General features: G+C 41.6%; 1 protein-coding gene and 1 long non-coding RNA gene across 2 annotated transcripts in view; both read right to left on the reverse strand.

The window, feature by feature from the left end:
• Positions 1-5382: 5382 nt before the first annotated feature.
• On the reverse strand, positions 5383-6031 carry LOC138848168 (uncharacterized). The gene is made up of 2 exons (XR_011385981.1): positions 5899-6031; positions 5383-5791 (listed from the first exon to the last, which is right to left on the reverse strand). It is a non-coding gene; the product is annotated as an uncharacterized lncRNA (long non-coding RNA).
• Positions 6032-9164: 3133 nt separating this feature from the next.
• Positions 9165-16318, reverse strand: part of LOC138848167 (zinc finger protein 717-like) — a 52634-nt gene continuing 45480 nt past the window's right edge. Inside the window, exons 2-4 of the mRNA XM_070067736.1 lie at positions 15761-15887; positions 15424-15516; positions 9165-11998 (exon numbers count right to left, since the gene is read on the reverse strand). Of these exons, the coding sequence (XP_069923837.1) occupies positions 10077-11998; positions 15424-15516; positions 15761-15887 (2142 nt within the window). The 3' untranslated portion in view covers positions 9165-10076. The remainder of the gene's footprint in view (positions 11999-15423; positions 15517-15760; positions 15888-16318) is intronic.

Here is a 16318-nt window from a genome sequence, read left to right on the forward strand (position 1 = left end):
GCATTTAATAGAATTCTGCATCTAGTGAAAAAATACTTGCTATCAGTAAAAATAAACAAACAAAAAGTGACTTCCTCAATCTGGTCAAGAACAAAGGGAACCTACAACGAACAACACAGCTAATACAGGACCACTGACAGCTTTCTTCCCTGGAAGTAAGCCTGGATCAGGAGGCTGCCACTATTTATCTTCAACTTCCTACTGGAGGGTCGTCAGGGAGATAAAATGGCAAAAAGTAAATCAAAGGTGTAAAGATAATTTCTAAGGAATAAAACTGTCATATAGTATGACACTTACATAGAGATAATTCATAAAAATCTAAAAAAATACAAATAATAAACAAATGTAATGAGATTACTAGAAAGATTTCCACTACTTACTAAGTACCAGCAAGAGATAAAAAAAATATTAAAGGGCAAGAAGCAGAGTAGAAAACAAATATCTACAAGAGATAAAACGATTATATTATGTAATAATTGTAAACATTCACAAGATAAACATCAAAACCACCACAAATGACACACAGAGAAATGAGTTACAAATATGAAGAAAGGGAAAAGGCCCAGAAGCCAATAAACAGCCAATACTCTCTACCTCACCCTAAGCAGGTTACTGCAGCCTCAGGTGGGATTCTCCCAGGAAGACCTGTGGGGAGGCAGGAGGGTCCCAGCAGGTGGCAGGATCCCGCTGGTGAAAGGGTGCAGCCCTGGGGGAGGCCCTTGGCCCCTGAACCCAGGCCTCGCCTCTCTACCATCTGGAGCGGCCTGGAGTTCCCGTCCCTGCTGTAAAGATGCTGATTCGTTGCGTCTTCTGTGTCGTCCATGCTGACGGCTATGCGAGCTGTCCGATCAGACCCGGTGGTGTAAAAAACGTAATCTTGCAGGATTTTGATGTCATAATAGTGCAGTTCTGCCGCGAGAGAGGTCCGAGGAGCGCGTTCTGAAGAAGAGGGCTCAGATCCGCGATGCTGCGGTGCTGGGAGAGCAGCGCGGCGCCGGCGGCGGCACCAGGAACGGGCAGTGCAGCTCCTCCAGCTTCGATTTTATTATTTTTTCAGAGTTATTTTGGCTATCCTAGATTCTTTGCATTTTCATATGCACTTATATCAGCTTGTTACTTTAAAAATAACCAGGTTGCTAAATGAAAGATCTCTGTGAGTGAGATCCCAGCAGAAAGAATGGGCCATCAAAGGAGATACCATTCTCTGAAGGGAGGAGAGAACTTCCATTATGATTATGGCCTTATCTAAATAAGATCGGAATTTGTGAACTCAAGAGGCTTCCATAGCCTTGGCAGCTCAAGATAAGAGCCTTGGGTGATTACTGACATCATAAACAAGACTGTCAATTATTAAATCAACAATGGGAATCACTGTGCACCTGCTTCCCATGTTGGATCTCTGTCCTCAATGTGTTGTACTATGTGAATTAATGGTAAAACTACTACTCAGGCTGGCGCCATGGCTCACTGGGCTGATCCTCTGCCTGTGGCACCAGCACACTGGGTTCTAGTCCCAGTTGGGGTGCTGGTTCTGTCCCGGTTGCTCCTCTTCCAGTCCAACTCTGTGCTGTGGCCCAGGAAGGCAGTGGAGGATGCCTAAGTGCTTGGGCCCTGCACCCACATGGGAGACCAGGAGGAAGCACCTGGCTCCTGGCTTTGGATTGCAGCAGTGCACTGGCTGTAGTGGTCATTTGGGAGGTGAACCAATGGAAGGAAGTCCTTTCTCTCTGTCTCTCTCTCTCTCTCACTGTCTAACTCTGCCTGTCCAAAAAAAAAAAAAAAAAAATCAGGCAGACTTTATTTTTTTTTAAAGATTTTATTTATTTATTTATTTATTTGACAGGTAGAGTTACAGACAGAGAAAAAGAGAGACAGAGAGAAAGATCTTCCATCTGCTGGTCACTCCCCAAATGGCCAGAACTGGGCCAATCCAAAGCCAGGAGCTTCATTCCAAGTCTCCCACCTGGGTGCAGGGGCCCAAGGACTTGGGCCATCTTCCACTGCTTTCCCAGGCCAAAGGAGAGAGCTGGATGAGAAGTGCAGCAGCAGGGACTCAAACTGGAGCCCACATGGGATTATGGTACTGTAGGCAGAGGCTTAGGCCATTACACCACAGTGCCAGGTCCCAGACTTTATCTTGAAACTTAACTTTACTCTGACTGAAGTTATCCCATCTCACAGATATTCATCTGCATGTTCAGGCTGTTGAAACAGGATGTGGTATAAAATGCTAATGGACCACATGATTTGTGAGCTCATTTCCTTTAGCAATAAAATTTTTTGTATGATATGTTATGCCCACTTAGATTGTCCCCAAAGACCACCAAGGAGCCTATACTGTTGTAAAACACATGAGTTTTATTGCAGGTCTGGGCTTGGGTGATCAACTATCACTGATGCCATGGGTCTGGTTGAAAGCTCCAACTTCAGTGAAGGGGGTTTTTATAGGGTTTTCAGAGACAATCTATACATTCTAGCACCATTCAGCAAATCATCTCATTCCATGGGAAATTCAAAGAACATCTCTTAAAACTGATTAGTGCATCCAGCGGCAGGCATGGACCTATTAAAAGTGGTGGGATGGCTTTTGGGGTTGATGCCTTTTAAAATGATTGGCTAAAGTATAGGGTCTGCGCCACTAGGGTATATGTGCCAAACTGCAGGGTCTCAGGATATTATCAATTACCTTAAGTGCCTGAAAAGACACCTGAAACTTTAGGTATCTCCCTGCTATCTGATGATTGGCTGTTGCTAGGTGGGGTTTATTGCAAGGGGAGTTCATTTATTTATTTTTTCTTTCATGAGCTTCAGGGTTCAGGGCTCAGTCAGGCCTGAGTTACAAGATGGAGGCCTATTCTAAAATAGCTGTGCCTTGATCCAGGCTCAGGTCTCTCAGAGATACAACACAGTCTACTCATACATTCACCTATTGAAGAATATCCTGTTTCAAAATTTAGTTTGATTTTTATATTATTACTCATGTGGAAATTTGATTTCTTCAATCATTGCAGTTGGATAATGTTTGCATTATGGATTAGTCCGGATGTATTCTTCTTCTTTGTCTTTTGAAAAGTGTGTAGAATTACATTAGTTTTTCCCACTTTTTCTCCAGTTTTATGGACGTCTTCATCCTGTCACAATGAAATTGATTATGAAAACAGGCTGGTGTTCAGACATCGGGATAGACAAGTGCTTTTGGGAGCTTGGCTCAGGGGCAGTGGTGTGGCTTCTTTATGTTGACACTATCCTTGCTGACAGAGGCCATGCCATGCACTGAGCAGTGCTGTGGGGCCTGCTTCACCATGTCTGAGATTAATTCTAGGCAGCCAAGGCATGAGCCAAAATTTGCATGGAGCTAAGGCCTCACAGCCAGCATGATTCATGTAGTAACCAGTCCTGAAGTGAGCAATCCTCTGCCTGCAACAGGAAGTCCACCAGAGGCACACTCACTGTCCTCTGTGAGACATGGGGAACTCCTGGCCACACTGCCATGGGTCCTTGCCCCTTGTAGAGACTCCAGCTCCAGGATCCACCTCTGTCACTATGGGACTCTCCTTGTTCTCTGCAGTGTGCTGGCAACCCAGTTTCCTGTAACAGAGAATGGGGAGCCATGCTGGGGTCATGCTGAGGTCAAGGTGGTCAAAGTCAGAGGGGCCTCTGGGTCCATGCAGGAGGTGCTGCAGATCCTCAGGCTAAAGTTTTACTGATTTTCAAGTGCAAATGATCTATGGCCTGACCAGAATCACTCCATTTTGTCCCTGATTGTCCTCTATTTTTTTCTAACCAGTCCCACAACTGCTAGCTACTCAAAAACTAATCTTCTGAGAGGTTTTTTGTAAGTTTATTTACATTAAGTACTGGGAAACTTGTTAATATCCCCAAGATAAGCATAATGTTGCTTGCTCTAGCTCCTGTAACAAATGCTTGGCTTTGTAATTAACTTCAAGATATGGTTTTGGCCTTTAGAAGCTTAACCTTGAGCTCCTTCAGGGCAGTATGATTTGGAGAGCACACGCCCCTGTGCAGCCACTGGCTTTTAGAAATAAAAGATTCCATAATTAGGCCCTGAGACTTCAGCACTTATTAATATTTCTGAAATTAATAATCTGTGTGGGTTCTTGCCATGAATTCAGAGACAAATTCTGAATACTGGCTCAAATAGACCAGATGATAAGCTGAGTTTTTAAGCTTTTATTCAGTGAGAGAAACACATAGGAGAGTGAGGGCTCTATCTAAAGGAGAAAGGAAAGTCTGGAAATTAAGTAGGGGCCATACCAAGCAGGGAGCAGGCCAAGAGCTGTGGACTTGTCCTGTGAGGCCCACACCATCGGGGAGGGTGAGGCAATGGTGTTCTTCCACAGGAAGCACCAGGGACAGGCTTCAGTGAACATGTCCACCTTTATTAATGACCATGTACCCTTTCAAAGGGCAGGCAGAAGGGGCATAACTAATTCAGGGCAACCCTAACTCTATAGGATAGAACCAACACTGGCACCAATAAGCATCTCCAATTAGCTTGAAGGTCTCATAGTTAGGGTAGCTTTCCAGGTGGGCCTGAAGCACCCCCAGCAACAGTTTACCTAATTGGCAGAAGGTGGGGGTGGGAGAAAATGTGCCTGAGGCTCCCACCTCCCACCATCAGTCAGGCTAGCCACATGGGCTAGGCAGAAAGTCTCACAGGATCACCCACATCTCCCCCCTTTGTTTTAGGGCAAGTGTGACTCTGCTTAGTGTGGCACAGCAACAAGCCGCAGCCCACAATAAGCTTTAAATTAAATTGAAGAATGCCTAGCATGGGGATTAAGGGCAGGGAGGAAAAGAAGGGCAAAGGGAAAAAGGCCAGGCCCACCATGTTTCAGGCCTTTGTAATTGGCAGGCGGTGCACAGGTATGGGAAAGCAGGGGCATGAGATCACACAGGGGCTGGGGACAGTGTGATGAAGGCATAGCCTTCCAGTTCTCAAGTCTAATGATATATGACTGCCTGCATCATCCCCCCTTCAGAGACTCCATTCCCTTAATCCTAGGGATGTTGAAGGGTGTAGAATCATCACATCTTGTATAGCTGCTTCCTGTTTATGAGGGATGTAGTTCAGGGCCTGCCTGTCCTCAGTCTGGAAGTCTTTGCCTATCTCATCTAACAAATTCTCTTTGTGAGCTGGAGCAATCTTGGTCACCACCAATGTCTGTGTCCCCTGCATGGTCAGTGACTTCCAGAAGTTGTTGAGTTCTGGAACATATGTTTGTTAATTAGTATGAACAAAACTGGAACATGACCAATTGTAAATGGAGTGCCCCTTTAAGATGAAAAGACCACATCCTACAGACTCCCAGATAGTGGGTGGTGGTATATTATAAACCCATTTAGCTTGAGTATAGAGAATTATAGGAACACATTAGGAGTTTTATTGTTAATAATAGAGAGAATCAAAGAGGCAGGTACACCATGCCTGCCTTCAGGCGCAGCACTCTTAATGTGAGGAAAGCAAAGGCTTTACTTTCCTTTTTGCTTAAGATCTCTGGCTTACAGGAATAATCAGGCATGTCTTTTGAATACATCTGTGAGGACTTGCGAGGTAGACATTAATCCTAATTTTACTGAGGTAGTCATGTTCAGTAGCACCTGGTAAGGTCCCTTCCATTTAAGCTGTAGCCCATCTGAAGAGGATCTTTCTATGAATGGCTTGTTCAGGGAAAGGTGCTGAAGTTGGTTTGTAGAGGGTCAGCTTTCAGAGACTGGGTCCAGGGTTTGGCATTTCAGGTTGCTATCCACACAGGCTGCAGAGTGATCTCTGGAAAGCACAAGCAAAATGTTTGCCCATCATTATGAGGGGATCAGGCACCTTCCATTGTTGGGTGGTTGGGTCCCTCCATCAAACCAGAGGCAATTGGGTTGCACCTGTGAAAGGTCTCCAGTGTCTCACTGCTGGTGGCTCTCCAGGGGGTGAGACCTGTAAGAACTTTATGGTGAAAGGAGCAAAGTTAATACACTGATAGTGGGGGTACCGTACTCTCCCCTCTGTTTTTTAAGCATAGTCTTAAGGTCCTGCACGGGAAGTTAGTGCACAGTGACTCCTATGGTTAATTTCACAATTTACACTCTTTTGTGTGCTGTCAGTGATCACCCAAGGCTCTTGACATGAACTGTCTAGGCTATGGAAGCCTTCTGAATCCACAAACTCCATCAATATTTAGAGAAGGCCGTAAGCAAAGTGAAAGTTCTCCCTTTGAAGAGAGTACATCCTTCTTTGATGACCACTTCTTTCCACAGGAGTCTCACCCAGGGAGACTCTCCATGTAGGCACACCTTTTTGCACAAGTGTCCTGACTTTCCATGCCTGAAATGCTCTTGTGGGCTTTTTAGCCAGACCAGAATGCCTTTAGGGATGACTCTGAGGTCATTGAGCATTACTTAGAGCAATTGCCATTCTATGAGTCTGCTGTATGGACTGCTTCCCATGTTGAAGCATTTACTACTCTTTAATTCTGTTGATATGATCACTTTAACAATTAGTGCCTCCTATATGACCAATTTAAAACTTAATGCAGTCAAATACAGTCACTTTTAAACTTAATCATATATATATATATAAATATGTTAAAACTTAAGATGTCACTTTCACCATCTAGCCCAAGGGCCAGATTTGATCAAATCATAACTCCTTTAAAACTCAGTTGTTTTAAACAATTAGAACTTAAGAGGCATTAGGAGAACATAGTAGATTACTTTACAATAACACAGAATCTGTCTCTTTGGTTGTTCAAAAGTCAGGAAATAAAACCTTAAATTTAAGACCTGGTGCATTGAATCAAATCCCATAATTTTAAAGAGTCAGAACTAGGGAAGAAAGAATAGCACCCACATGGGAGACCAGGAGGAAGCACCTGGCTCCTGCTTTCAGATCAGCATAGCATGCTGGCTGCAGCGCGCCAGCCGTAGTGGCCATTTGGGGGGTGAACCAATGGAAGGAAGGCTTTCTCTCTGTCTCTCTCTCTCACTGCCTAACTCTGCCTATCCAAAATAAATAAATAAATAAAAAAATAAAGAAATCAACAAATGACAAAACTGATGAGGATGTGGAAAAAAGTTACCCTGGTCCACTGTTGGTGGGAATGTAAACTGGTGCAAGCCACTGTGAAAGACCGTATGGAGATATCTTACAAATCTGATTATAGGCCTACCATTTGATCTAGCCATCCCACTCCATGGAATTTACCCAAATGAAAAGAAATTAGCATATGCAAGAGTTATCTATAACCCCATGTTCATTGCAGCACAATTCACAATAGCTGAGATCTGGGAACAATCCAGATATCAATCAATTGTTGACTTGATAAGAAAATTATGGTATATACACACTATGGCATACTACTCAGTTATTAAAAAAGAAAGAAAGAAAAAGAAACCCTGTCTTTTGCAACAAGATAGATGAAACTGGAAACCATTATACTTAGTAAAACAAACGAGTCCCCGAAAGACAGATATCCTATGTTTTCCCTGATCTGAGGTAGCTAATAGAGTACCTAAAATGTAATGTATTGGAGTTAGATACACATTTTGAGATTTGATGATTGTTTAGAGCCCTTGTCTCCTCCATTGAGGAACGGTGATTTTTTTTTATTTTTTTTGCTTCATACTATTTGCTGACTTGTTGAACTCTTACTTAGTGTAGGGTTAACTATACAATCATTAAGTAAACTGAAAACAGATTTTGTAAAAGTTAAGTGGGAATGTGAGAGGGAAGAGGAGAAAGGGTTGGACTGTGTGTGGGAGGGAGGGTATCAGGGGAAGTGTCACTTACTTTCATTAGTCTGTATATATGAAATATATCAAACTTATATTAAATAAAATTTTAAAAGGAAATATTTAAATTTCAAAATATTTATACCAATAACAAGGAGAATTTTAAAGGTGTTTATATAATATATATGTGTGTGTGTTTAATTTATGACATTACAATATAAATGTACATATATATAATTTATAATATAAATATATAGAGCAACCTTTTGAAATGTTTATAATGTATTTATCATCAGAAAAGAATAGCTCAGCTTTCTGTAATAATCCAGTTTCTGATCATTACAAGAATGAAGAGTAAGCCACCAAGTTGTAGCTCATAATCTCTGTTTCTCTGTGTCTCCAAGTCTACCAACCTCTAAAATTAAATAAACACACATAATTCTGGGATAAAAATCACATTAAGATCCCACTATTTTCCCGCATAATTTTCAGGAAATATACTAGTATCTAGACACACAGTGGCAAATTTATCTATGTATAAAATATATGTATGTTATATATGTTACATATATTCATATATATATATATATATATATATATTACATTGAGGAGAAAGAATTATTACCCTTGGCTAAAATGGCCCTGAGACACTGTGTACCTGACAGTTTCCAGGGCAACTTACAGAATGTTGGGGGTGATGATGATCTTACAATAAAAGTGAAATCACCATGGCCATGGTACATGACTTTTCTATGCATGTATGTTTTCTCATTTTGGAGTCTCTTCATGTGAATTGATTAATGGCAGAAAAATTTTTTCACATGCATTAAATTGAAATTTTACTGTATGAATTCTCTGATGTTAGTTGATGTTTAATTTCTTGTTTTCTTTTTTTTAAAGATTTTTATTTATTTGACAGGTAGAGTTACAGACAGTGAGAGAGACAGAGATAAAGGTCTTCCTTCTGTTGATTCACTCCTCAAATGGCCACAATGGCCAGAGCTGCACTGATCTGAAGCCAGTAGCCAGGTGCTTCTTCCTGGTCTTCCATGTGGGTGCAGAGGCCCAAGCACTTGGGCTGTCTTCTACTGCTTTCCCAGGCCACAGTAAAGAGCTGGATTGAAGAGGGGCAGCTGGGACTAGAACTGGCACCTATATGGATGCCAGCATAGAAGGTGGAGGATTAACCTATTGCTCCACGGTGCCAGCCTGATGTTTAATTTCTGGCTATGGTTTTTTGAGGTCTGTTGCACTTGAAGGATATCACCTTTTTTGAGTTGCATATTTATGCAAGCCTGAATTCTATGAAAATATACTTCCACATTCATTACACTCCTAAGAAACCCTTTGTGTGAATTTTCTGATGTATAATGCCATTTCTGACAAATGGCTTTTTGTCACACTAATATTTCTGAACTTCATTTTTTTTAACAATTTAATTTTTTTATTTGAAAGACAGAGTTAGAGAGAGACAGAGAAGCAGAAAGAGGTCTTCCATCTGCTAGTTCACTCCCCAGACGGATGCAATGGCTGGAGCTGCAGCAATCCAAAGCCAGGAGTCAGGAGCTTCTTCTGGGTCTCCCATGTGGGTGCAGGGCCATCTTCTACTGCTTTCCCAGGCCATAGCAGAGAGCTGGATCGGAAGAGGAGCAACTGGGACTAGAACCAGTGCCCACATGGTATGTCAGCATTTCAGGACAGGGCTTTAACCTACTGTGCCACAGCGCTGGTCCCAACCTTTCTTCCTTATGGGAGTGCCTATTGTATGGGATGTAATTTCCAGCAAAAGGCTCTGTCACATGGTTATGTTGATTTTGCAAAAAGTCCTTCACGTTCATTATATTCTTAAGTTCTCTCCCTTGTTTGATCTACATGTTATGAGGTATTCCTTCTGACAAAAGGCTTTCCCACATTTATTACAAGATTTCCACCATGTAATAAATTCTCTGATGTTATATTGTGTGATTTTGGCAGAGTTTTCCAACATTCATTCCATTCATAAGGTTTCTCCCCCATGTGAATTCTGATGTTTTATGAGGTGTTACTTATGGATAAAGGCTTTTCCATATGCATTATATCCGAAGTGTTTTCCCCCATATGAATTAGATGATGTGCAATGAGGGCTGAATTATGGGAAAAAGCTTTCCAAGTCATTATGTCCAAAAGGTTTCTCTTCCTGTGCATTTTCTGATGCATTCTGAGATGTGACATTGCCAAGGGCTTTTCTACAGTCACTGCATTCATGAAGTCTCTCCCATGTTATAAATCATAGCTCATATCATACCACAGAATTCACAACATGATTTATAAAGGCTTTTCCACACTTACTACATTCATAAGGTTCCTGCCCTGTATGAATTGTTTTGATATGAGTATAACTTATAGAAAAAGGCTTTTCCACAGTCATTACATTTATGAGGTTTCTCTCCGGTGTGAATTCGCTGATGTTTCCTGAGGCCTGACTTGTGTCCAAAGGCTTTTCCACAGTCGTTACATTTATGAGGTTTCTCTCCTGTGTGAATTTGCTGGTGTATGATGAGGTGTGACTTTCGTCCAAAAGCTTTTCCACAGTCATTACATTTATGAGGTTTCTCCCCTGTGTGAATTCGCTGGTGTATGAGGAGGTGTGACTTTTGTCCAAAGGTTTTTCCACAGTCATTACATTTATGAGGTTTCTCCCCTGTGTGAATTCGCTGGTGTATGATGAGGTTTGACTTTTGTCCAAAGGCTTTTCCACAGTCGTTACATTTATGAGGTTTCTCTCCTGTGTGAATTCGCTGATGCATGATGAGGCTTGACTTTTGTCCAAAGGCTTTTCCACAGTCATTACATTTATGAGGTTTCTCCCCTGTGTGAATTCGCTGGTGTATGATGAGGTCTGACTTTCGTCCAAAGGCTTTTCCACAGGCATTACATTTATGAGGTTTCTCCCCTGTGTGAGTTCGCTGGTGTATGAGGAGCTCTGACTTTCGTCCAAAGGCTTTTCCACAGTCATTACATTTATGAGGTTTCTCCCTTGTGTGAATTCGCTGATGTTTCCTGAGGCCTGACTTGTGTCCAAAGACTTTTCCACAGTCGTTACATTTATGAGGTTTCTCTCCTGTGTGAATTCGCTGATGTTTCCTGAGGCCTGACGTTTGTCCAAAGGCTTTTCCACAGGCATTACATTTATGAGGTTTCTCCCCTGTGTGAATTCGCTGGTGTATGATGAGGTCTGACTTTTGTCCAAAGGATTTTCCACAGTCATTACATTTATGAGGTTTCTCTCCTGTGTGAATTCGCTGATGTATGAGGAGGTTTGACTTGTGTCCAAAGGCTTTTCCACAGTCATTACATTTATGAGGTTTCTCCCCTGTGTGAATTTGCTGGTGTATGATGAGGTTTGATTTTTGTCCAAAGGATTTTCCACAGTTATTACATTTATGAGGTTTCTCCCCTGTGTGAATTTGCTGGTGTATGATGAGGTTTGACTTTTGTCCAAAGGCTTTTCCACAGACACTACATTCATGAGGTTTCTCCCCTGTGTGAATTTGCTGATGTTTCCTGAGGACTGACTTTTGTCCAAAGGCATTTCCACAGTCATTACATTCAGAAGGTGAATTAAAACTGAGTGATTTTCCACAAGGTTTACATGTGTAAAGTTTTTCCCTTGTATTTAGTCTCTGGTTTATTGCAAGATGTGACTGGTGAATGACAGGTTCAACATACATAATGTACTTATAAAATTTCTTTCTTGTGTGAGTTTGTTGATGCATATTGAGGCTAGAATTTTCATGGATAGCTTTTTCTATTTGCGTTGCTTTTCCAAAAGTGACAGTTGACTTATTACAGTTTTCTGCCATATGAACCCTCTCAGATTTACAGAACATCTTTCTTGTGAAGACTTTTGCTTGTCCAGTGGGTCCAAATGGCTGCTTCATGATGTGAATATTGTCAAGCTGGCTAGGAGGCTCACAGAACTGGAGAGATTTTCCAGGTATCTTAGTGTTATCAAATTTCTCTCCAGCCTGTAGTTGATCAGGCCCACTGGGGGGATACACAGCGTGACATTTATTGCATTCCTCAGGCTTCAATCCTGAATAGATTCCCTTTTTAATAATCAGTGTTGGAACATGGCTTGAATTTAAACTAAGTGTTTTTCTTAATTCAATTCTCTTGAGAGATGATGTCTTGTTATTTTTCATAAAATCCTGATTCAGATTTTTGTCCTGACTTTCCTGGTTGATCCTAATCAGGTCATCCCTTTTCATGACCACTGAAATGAGAAAAAAGCAATCATGTCACTGAATCACATGTAACTGTTTCTCCTGCCATACTCATGTAAAGGGAATGAAGTTACTTGTAATCCAAGTGGCATAAGATGTTCACAAAATCAGTATGAGGTACTTATATGTGACCATTATATGGTTTTTCTCCTTAATACATTAATATACCATGAGGTTTCCCAATGTTCAAACATGATCCTTTTTACTATGGGAATTTGTTAAGGATGGTAGAATGACATTTGTGCTATGATGTGTGGGATGCCTGCATCTCAAAACAGTGTCGGTTTGAGCCCTGGCTACTCTGCTTTCAGTACAGCTCTCTGCCTATGTAAACTGGAAGGAAGCAGATAATGGTTCATGTGCCTGGGAACCTGTGAGAAACCAGGGAAGACTAGAGGGATTCTAGAGTTTTGGCTTCAGACTAGTTAGACCTAAGTGTTGCAGGCATCTGGGAAGTGAGCTAATAGAGGACCTCTTTCTCTCTCTCTCTCTTCTCTCACTATCACTCTGCCTTTCACAAAGATGAAATAGCTATAAAATATTTTAAAGAATGGGCAAATATTTAATAAAAATATTCACCCACTACCTAGCAACCATTTTTTTCCTTGTGCTTTTTCTCCAGTTTATTTTTATAAAAATTGTGTGCTTTTTGCTTCTCTGATATCTCAACCATAAACATGAAAAAGTTTTACTGATCATTTACTTGCAGGTGGAGAAGAGTGAAATGTGCCTGTACTTTAAGCAGGACAACATTTAAGGAGTAGGATTTAAATCTATGAGTGTCTCATGCTCAGTCTTCCTAGGTAAACATCATTTGTGGGATTTTTCAAATGAAAAATGACTTTGTCTCTACTCTATGACAGCTTCCCCAAATTCCTAAGGACACCCAACACCTTCAGCTTCTCAGAAGTACAACAGGTACAGAAAATTCCCAATATACCACTTTAGTTAAACACTCCCAATCAGTTTGAAGAATTTGTTTCTGCAAACCGGGAATTGCTCATCTTTGAAAAGTGTTTTCTAACTCATTCTGAAATCATCAGTGCTGGTTACCTCCTCTAAATTCTTTCTAGAAACATTCCTGTGTGATAATTTGAATTTCTGGAGGCTTTTGATCAGTTGCCTCCTATTTTCACTGAAAGCTTCATTTCCTATGCTTTTCTTATCTTTTTGTATGCTTATTTTTCAATGATACTGAAAAATAAGAGAGAAATCATACTTCAAACTCCACCCTTAAAGAAATCTGAGCCACTCAACATAACCCCATGAGGCTACTTGACCTTGGGTCTCAAAATCTCAGTATTTTCTTGGTGAGTCTAGGATCACTTATTTTCATGTTTTATGTAAGTTCATGCTTAGTTTAGGATTTCTTTTTTTTTCAAAGATTTACTTTATTTGAAAGCTAGAATTATAGAGAGAGAGACAGAGAGAAGTCTTCCATCTGCTGGTTCACTCCCCATATGGGTACAACAACCAATGCTGGGCCAAAATGAAGTTAGGAGCCAGAGTGTCTTTCTTGTCTCCCACATGGGTACAGGGGGCCAAAGACTTGGGCCAACCTCTGCTCTTTTCTCAGGTGCATTAGCAGAGAGCTGGATTAGAAGGGGACTAGCTGGGACTTGAACTGGCACCCATATGCAATGCTAGTGCTACAGGCTGGAGCTTTAACACACTGCACCACAGTGTCATTCCTAGCTTCATAATTTCTGATGTCACAGCACAGAGGCTTACTCATGACCATCTTTTATTTTTAAAGATTTATTTATTTATTTGAAAGTCAGAGTTACACAAAGAGAGGAGAGGCAAAGATAGAGTAAGGTCTTCCAACCAATGGTTCACTCCCCAATTGGCCACAATGGCCAGAACTGTGCTGATCTGAAGCCACAAGCCAGGAGCTGCTTCTGGGTCTCCCTCAGGTGCAGGGGACCAAGGACTTGGACCATCTTCTACTGCTTTTGGAAGTGGAGCAACTGGGTCCCAAACTAGTGCCCATATGGGATGCTGGTGTTTCATGCTAGGGTGTTAATTCACTGTGCCACAGCACCAGCCACATGACCATCTCTTAGCATTTACTTATTTACTTACTTGAGAGTCAGAGAGACAGAATGAGAGATAAAGACAGACTGAAAAAGAGGTTTGCCAACTGTAGGCTTATTCCTCAAATGTTTCCAACAGACTGTAATTTTCTTATTTATTTGAGAGGCACAGAGGAAAAAAAAGAAAGAGACTAAGAGAGAGTTCACATTTATTGATTCAATCCTGAGCAAGTTCTATGCCTGGGCAAAATCATGAGTGGGAACTCAATCTGAGCAATGAGTTAGAAATAAGTTTCTGGGGGCTGGCATTGTGGCATAGCATAAAGCCACCACCTGCAGTGCCAACATCACTTATGGCCACCAGTTCAAGTCCTAGCTGCTCCACTTCTGATCCAGCACTCTGCTATGGCCTGGGAAAGCAGTAGAAGATGGCCCAAGTACTTGGGCCCCTGTACCCATATGGGAGACCTGGAAGAAGCTTCTGGCTCCTAGCTTCAGATCAGTACAGAACCAGCCACAACAGCCAATTGGGAAGTGAACCAGTGGATGGAAGACCTCTCTTTCTCTCTCTGCCTCTCCCTCTTCTCTCTCTCTGACTTTCAAATAAATAAATAAATCTTTAAAAAAAAAAAAAAAAAAACAGAAACAGCCTGGCATGGCAGCTCAATAGGCTAATCCTCTACCTGCGGCACCAGCACACCAGGTTCTAGTCCCGGTTGGGGTGCTGGATTTTGTCCCAGTTGCCCCTCTTCCAGGCCAGATCTCTGCTGTGGCCCAGGAGTGCAGTGGAGGATGGCCCAGGTCCTTGGGCCCTGCACCCGCATGGGAGACCAGGAGAAACACCTGGCTCCTAGCTTTGGATCAGCATGGTGTGCCAGCCACAGCACACCGGCCATGGTGGCCATTGGAGGGTGAACCAATGGCAAAAGGAAGACCTTTCTCTCTGTCTCTCTCTCTCACTGTCCACTCTGCCTGTCAAAAAAAAAAAAAAAAAAAAAAAACCACAGAAAAATTAATCCTAAAAAAAAATAAGTTTCTGTATGTTGCCTAATTAACAAGCACTGAAGGAACTAATAAGTGCATGAAGGAAAAGGTATGAAAGTGTAGAGAAGGACAAGTTAGAATCGGGGGAATGTATCAAACCTAGATAAAAGCCTTAATAACATCAGAAAATGACTGGATTTTTTTTTTTGAAATCAAAGAACATCTTCACTAAGAACAAAAGTTAGGAAGATACTGGTATCTCTAAATGCCTGTGTCTGATGCACAAAACCAGCTGTCATCAGGAGTAAGGCTTGAGAAAAATTCATGGAAAGAACACCAGTCAACATCTGCACACTTTCTGCCTTGGCCTCCCTGTCTCTTATGTGCAGACTGACCTGAAAGGCTCAGATTCAAGCATTCATCCACGATCCATGGCTCTTCTCCTTGCTCCAACTTGAAGATTAAGTCAGGTTTGGTAATGCAGTGCCCTATTAATGGAAACAAAGTAAGACTTTGTAAAATCACTATCTTGGGTTATTTAAAGGACTACAGCTTGGTTCAGGAGCTATGCAACAAATGTTCCAATTTGAATCTTTTGTTAGATGGTAGATATTCGGATTATTCATGGACTCAAATTCTAATCCTGCCCAATATTAAACATTATAAAGTGTTCCCTTATTTGTCAAATAGCAAGAAAATGTTATCACTGGGCATGTGATGGGTGTCACTCACCCAAGGAGAACAGGCTGCTGTAGGTCTCCAGCATCACATCTCTGTACAGGATTTTCTGAGCATTGTTCATTTTCTGCCATTCCTCCCATGTAAAGTACACAGCCAGGTCTTCAAATGCTGTCATCACCTATAATAATACACTTCTAGTCAACATGTTAACTCTGTCACAAAATAAACACTGACAGTTGTGTATGGATATGAAGGAAAAAAGGAAGGATATGGTTTCACATTAGACTTGTGGAGTGTTTAGAAAGCCACACGGAGCATTCAACAGAGTCAAACCCATGATCTACAGGCTGTGAGACATGCCCAAGCTGGAGGGAACCAGGAGGTTCAAATCACAAAGGCCACATCTGTCAAGGGGAATTGCACAGCAGGCTAGAAGAGGGGCAATACTGACTCTTGACTGGGCAATGTTAAGGAGAAGTATGTAGAAGCATTGAGAAAAAAGGCAAGAAACCATCAGTGAAACTACGATGGGAATGAACAGAAAACAATTTCCAGGAAAACACCATGCATATCATTTCCAATATGTCAAAGAAAAAATATATTAAAAGA

The sequence above is a fragment of the Oryctolagus cuniculus genome, unplaced genomic scaffold (assembly GCF_964237555.1).
Source record: "Oryctolagus cuniculus unplaced genomic scaffold, mOryCun1.1 SCAFFOLD_118, whole genome shotgun sequence".
Lineage (NCBI taxonomy): Eukaryota > Metazoa > Chordata > Mammalia > Lagomorpha > Leporidae > Oryctolagus > Oryctolagus cuniculus.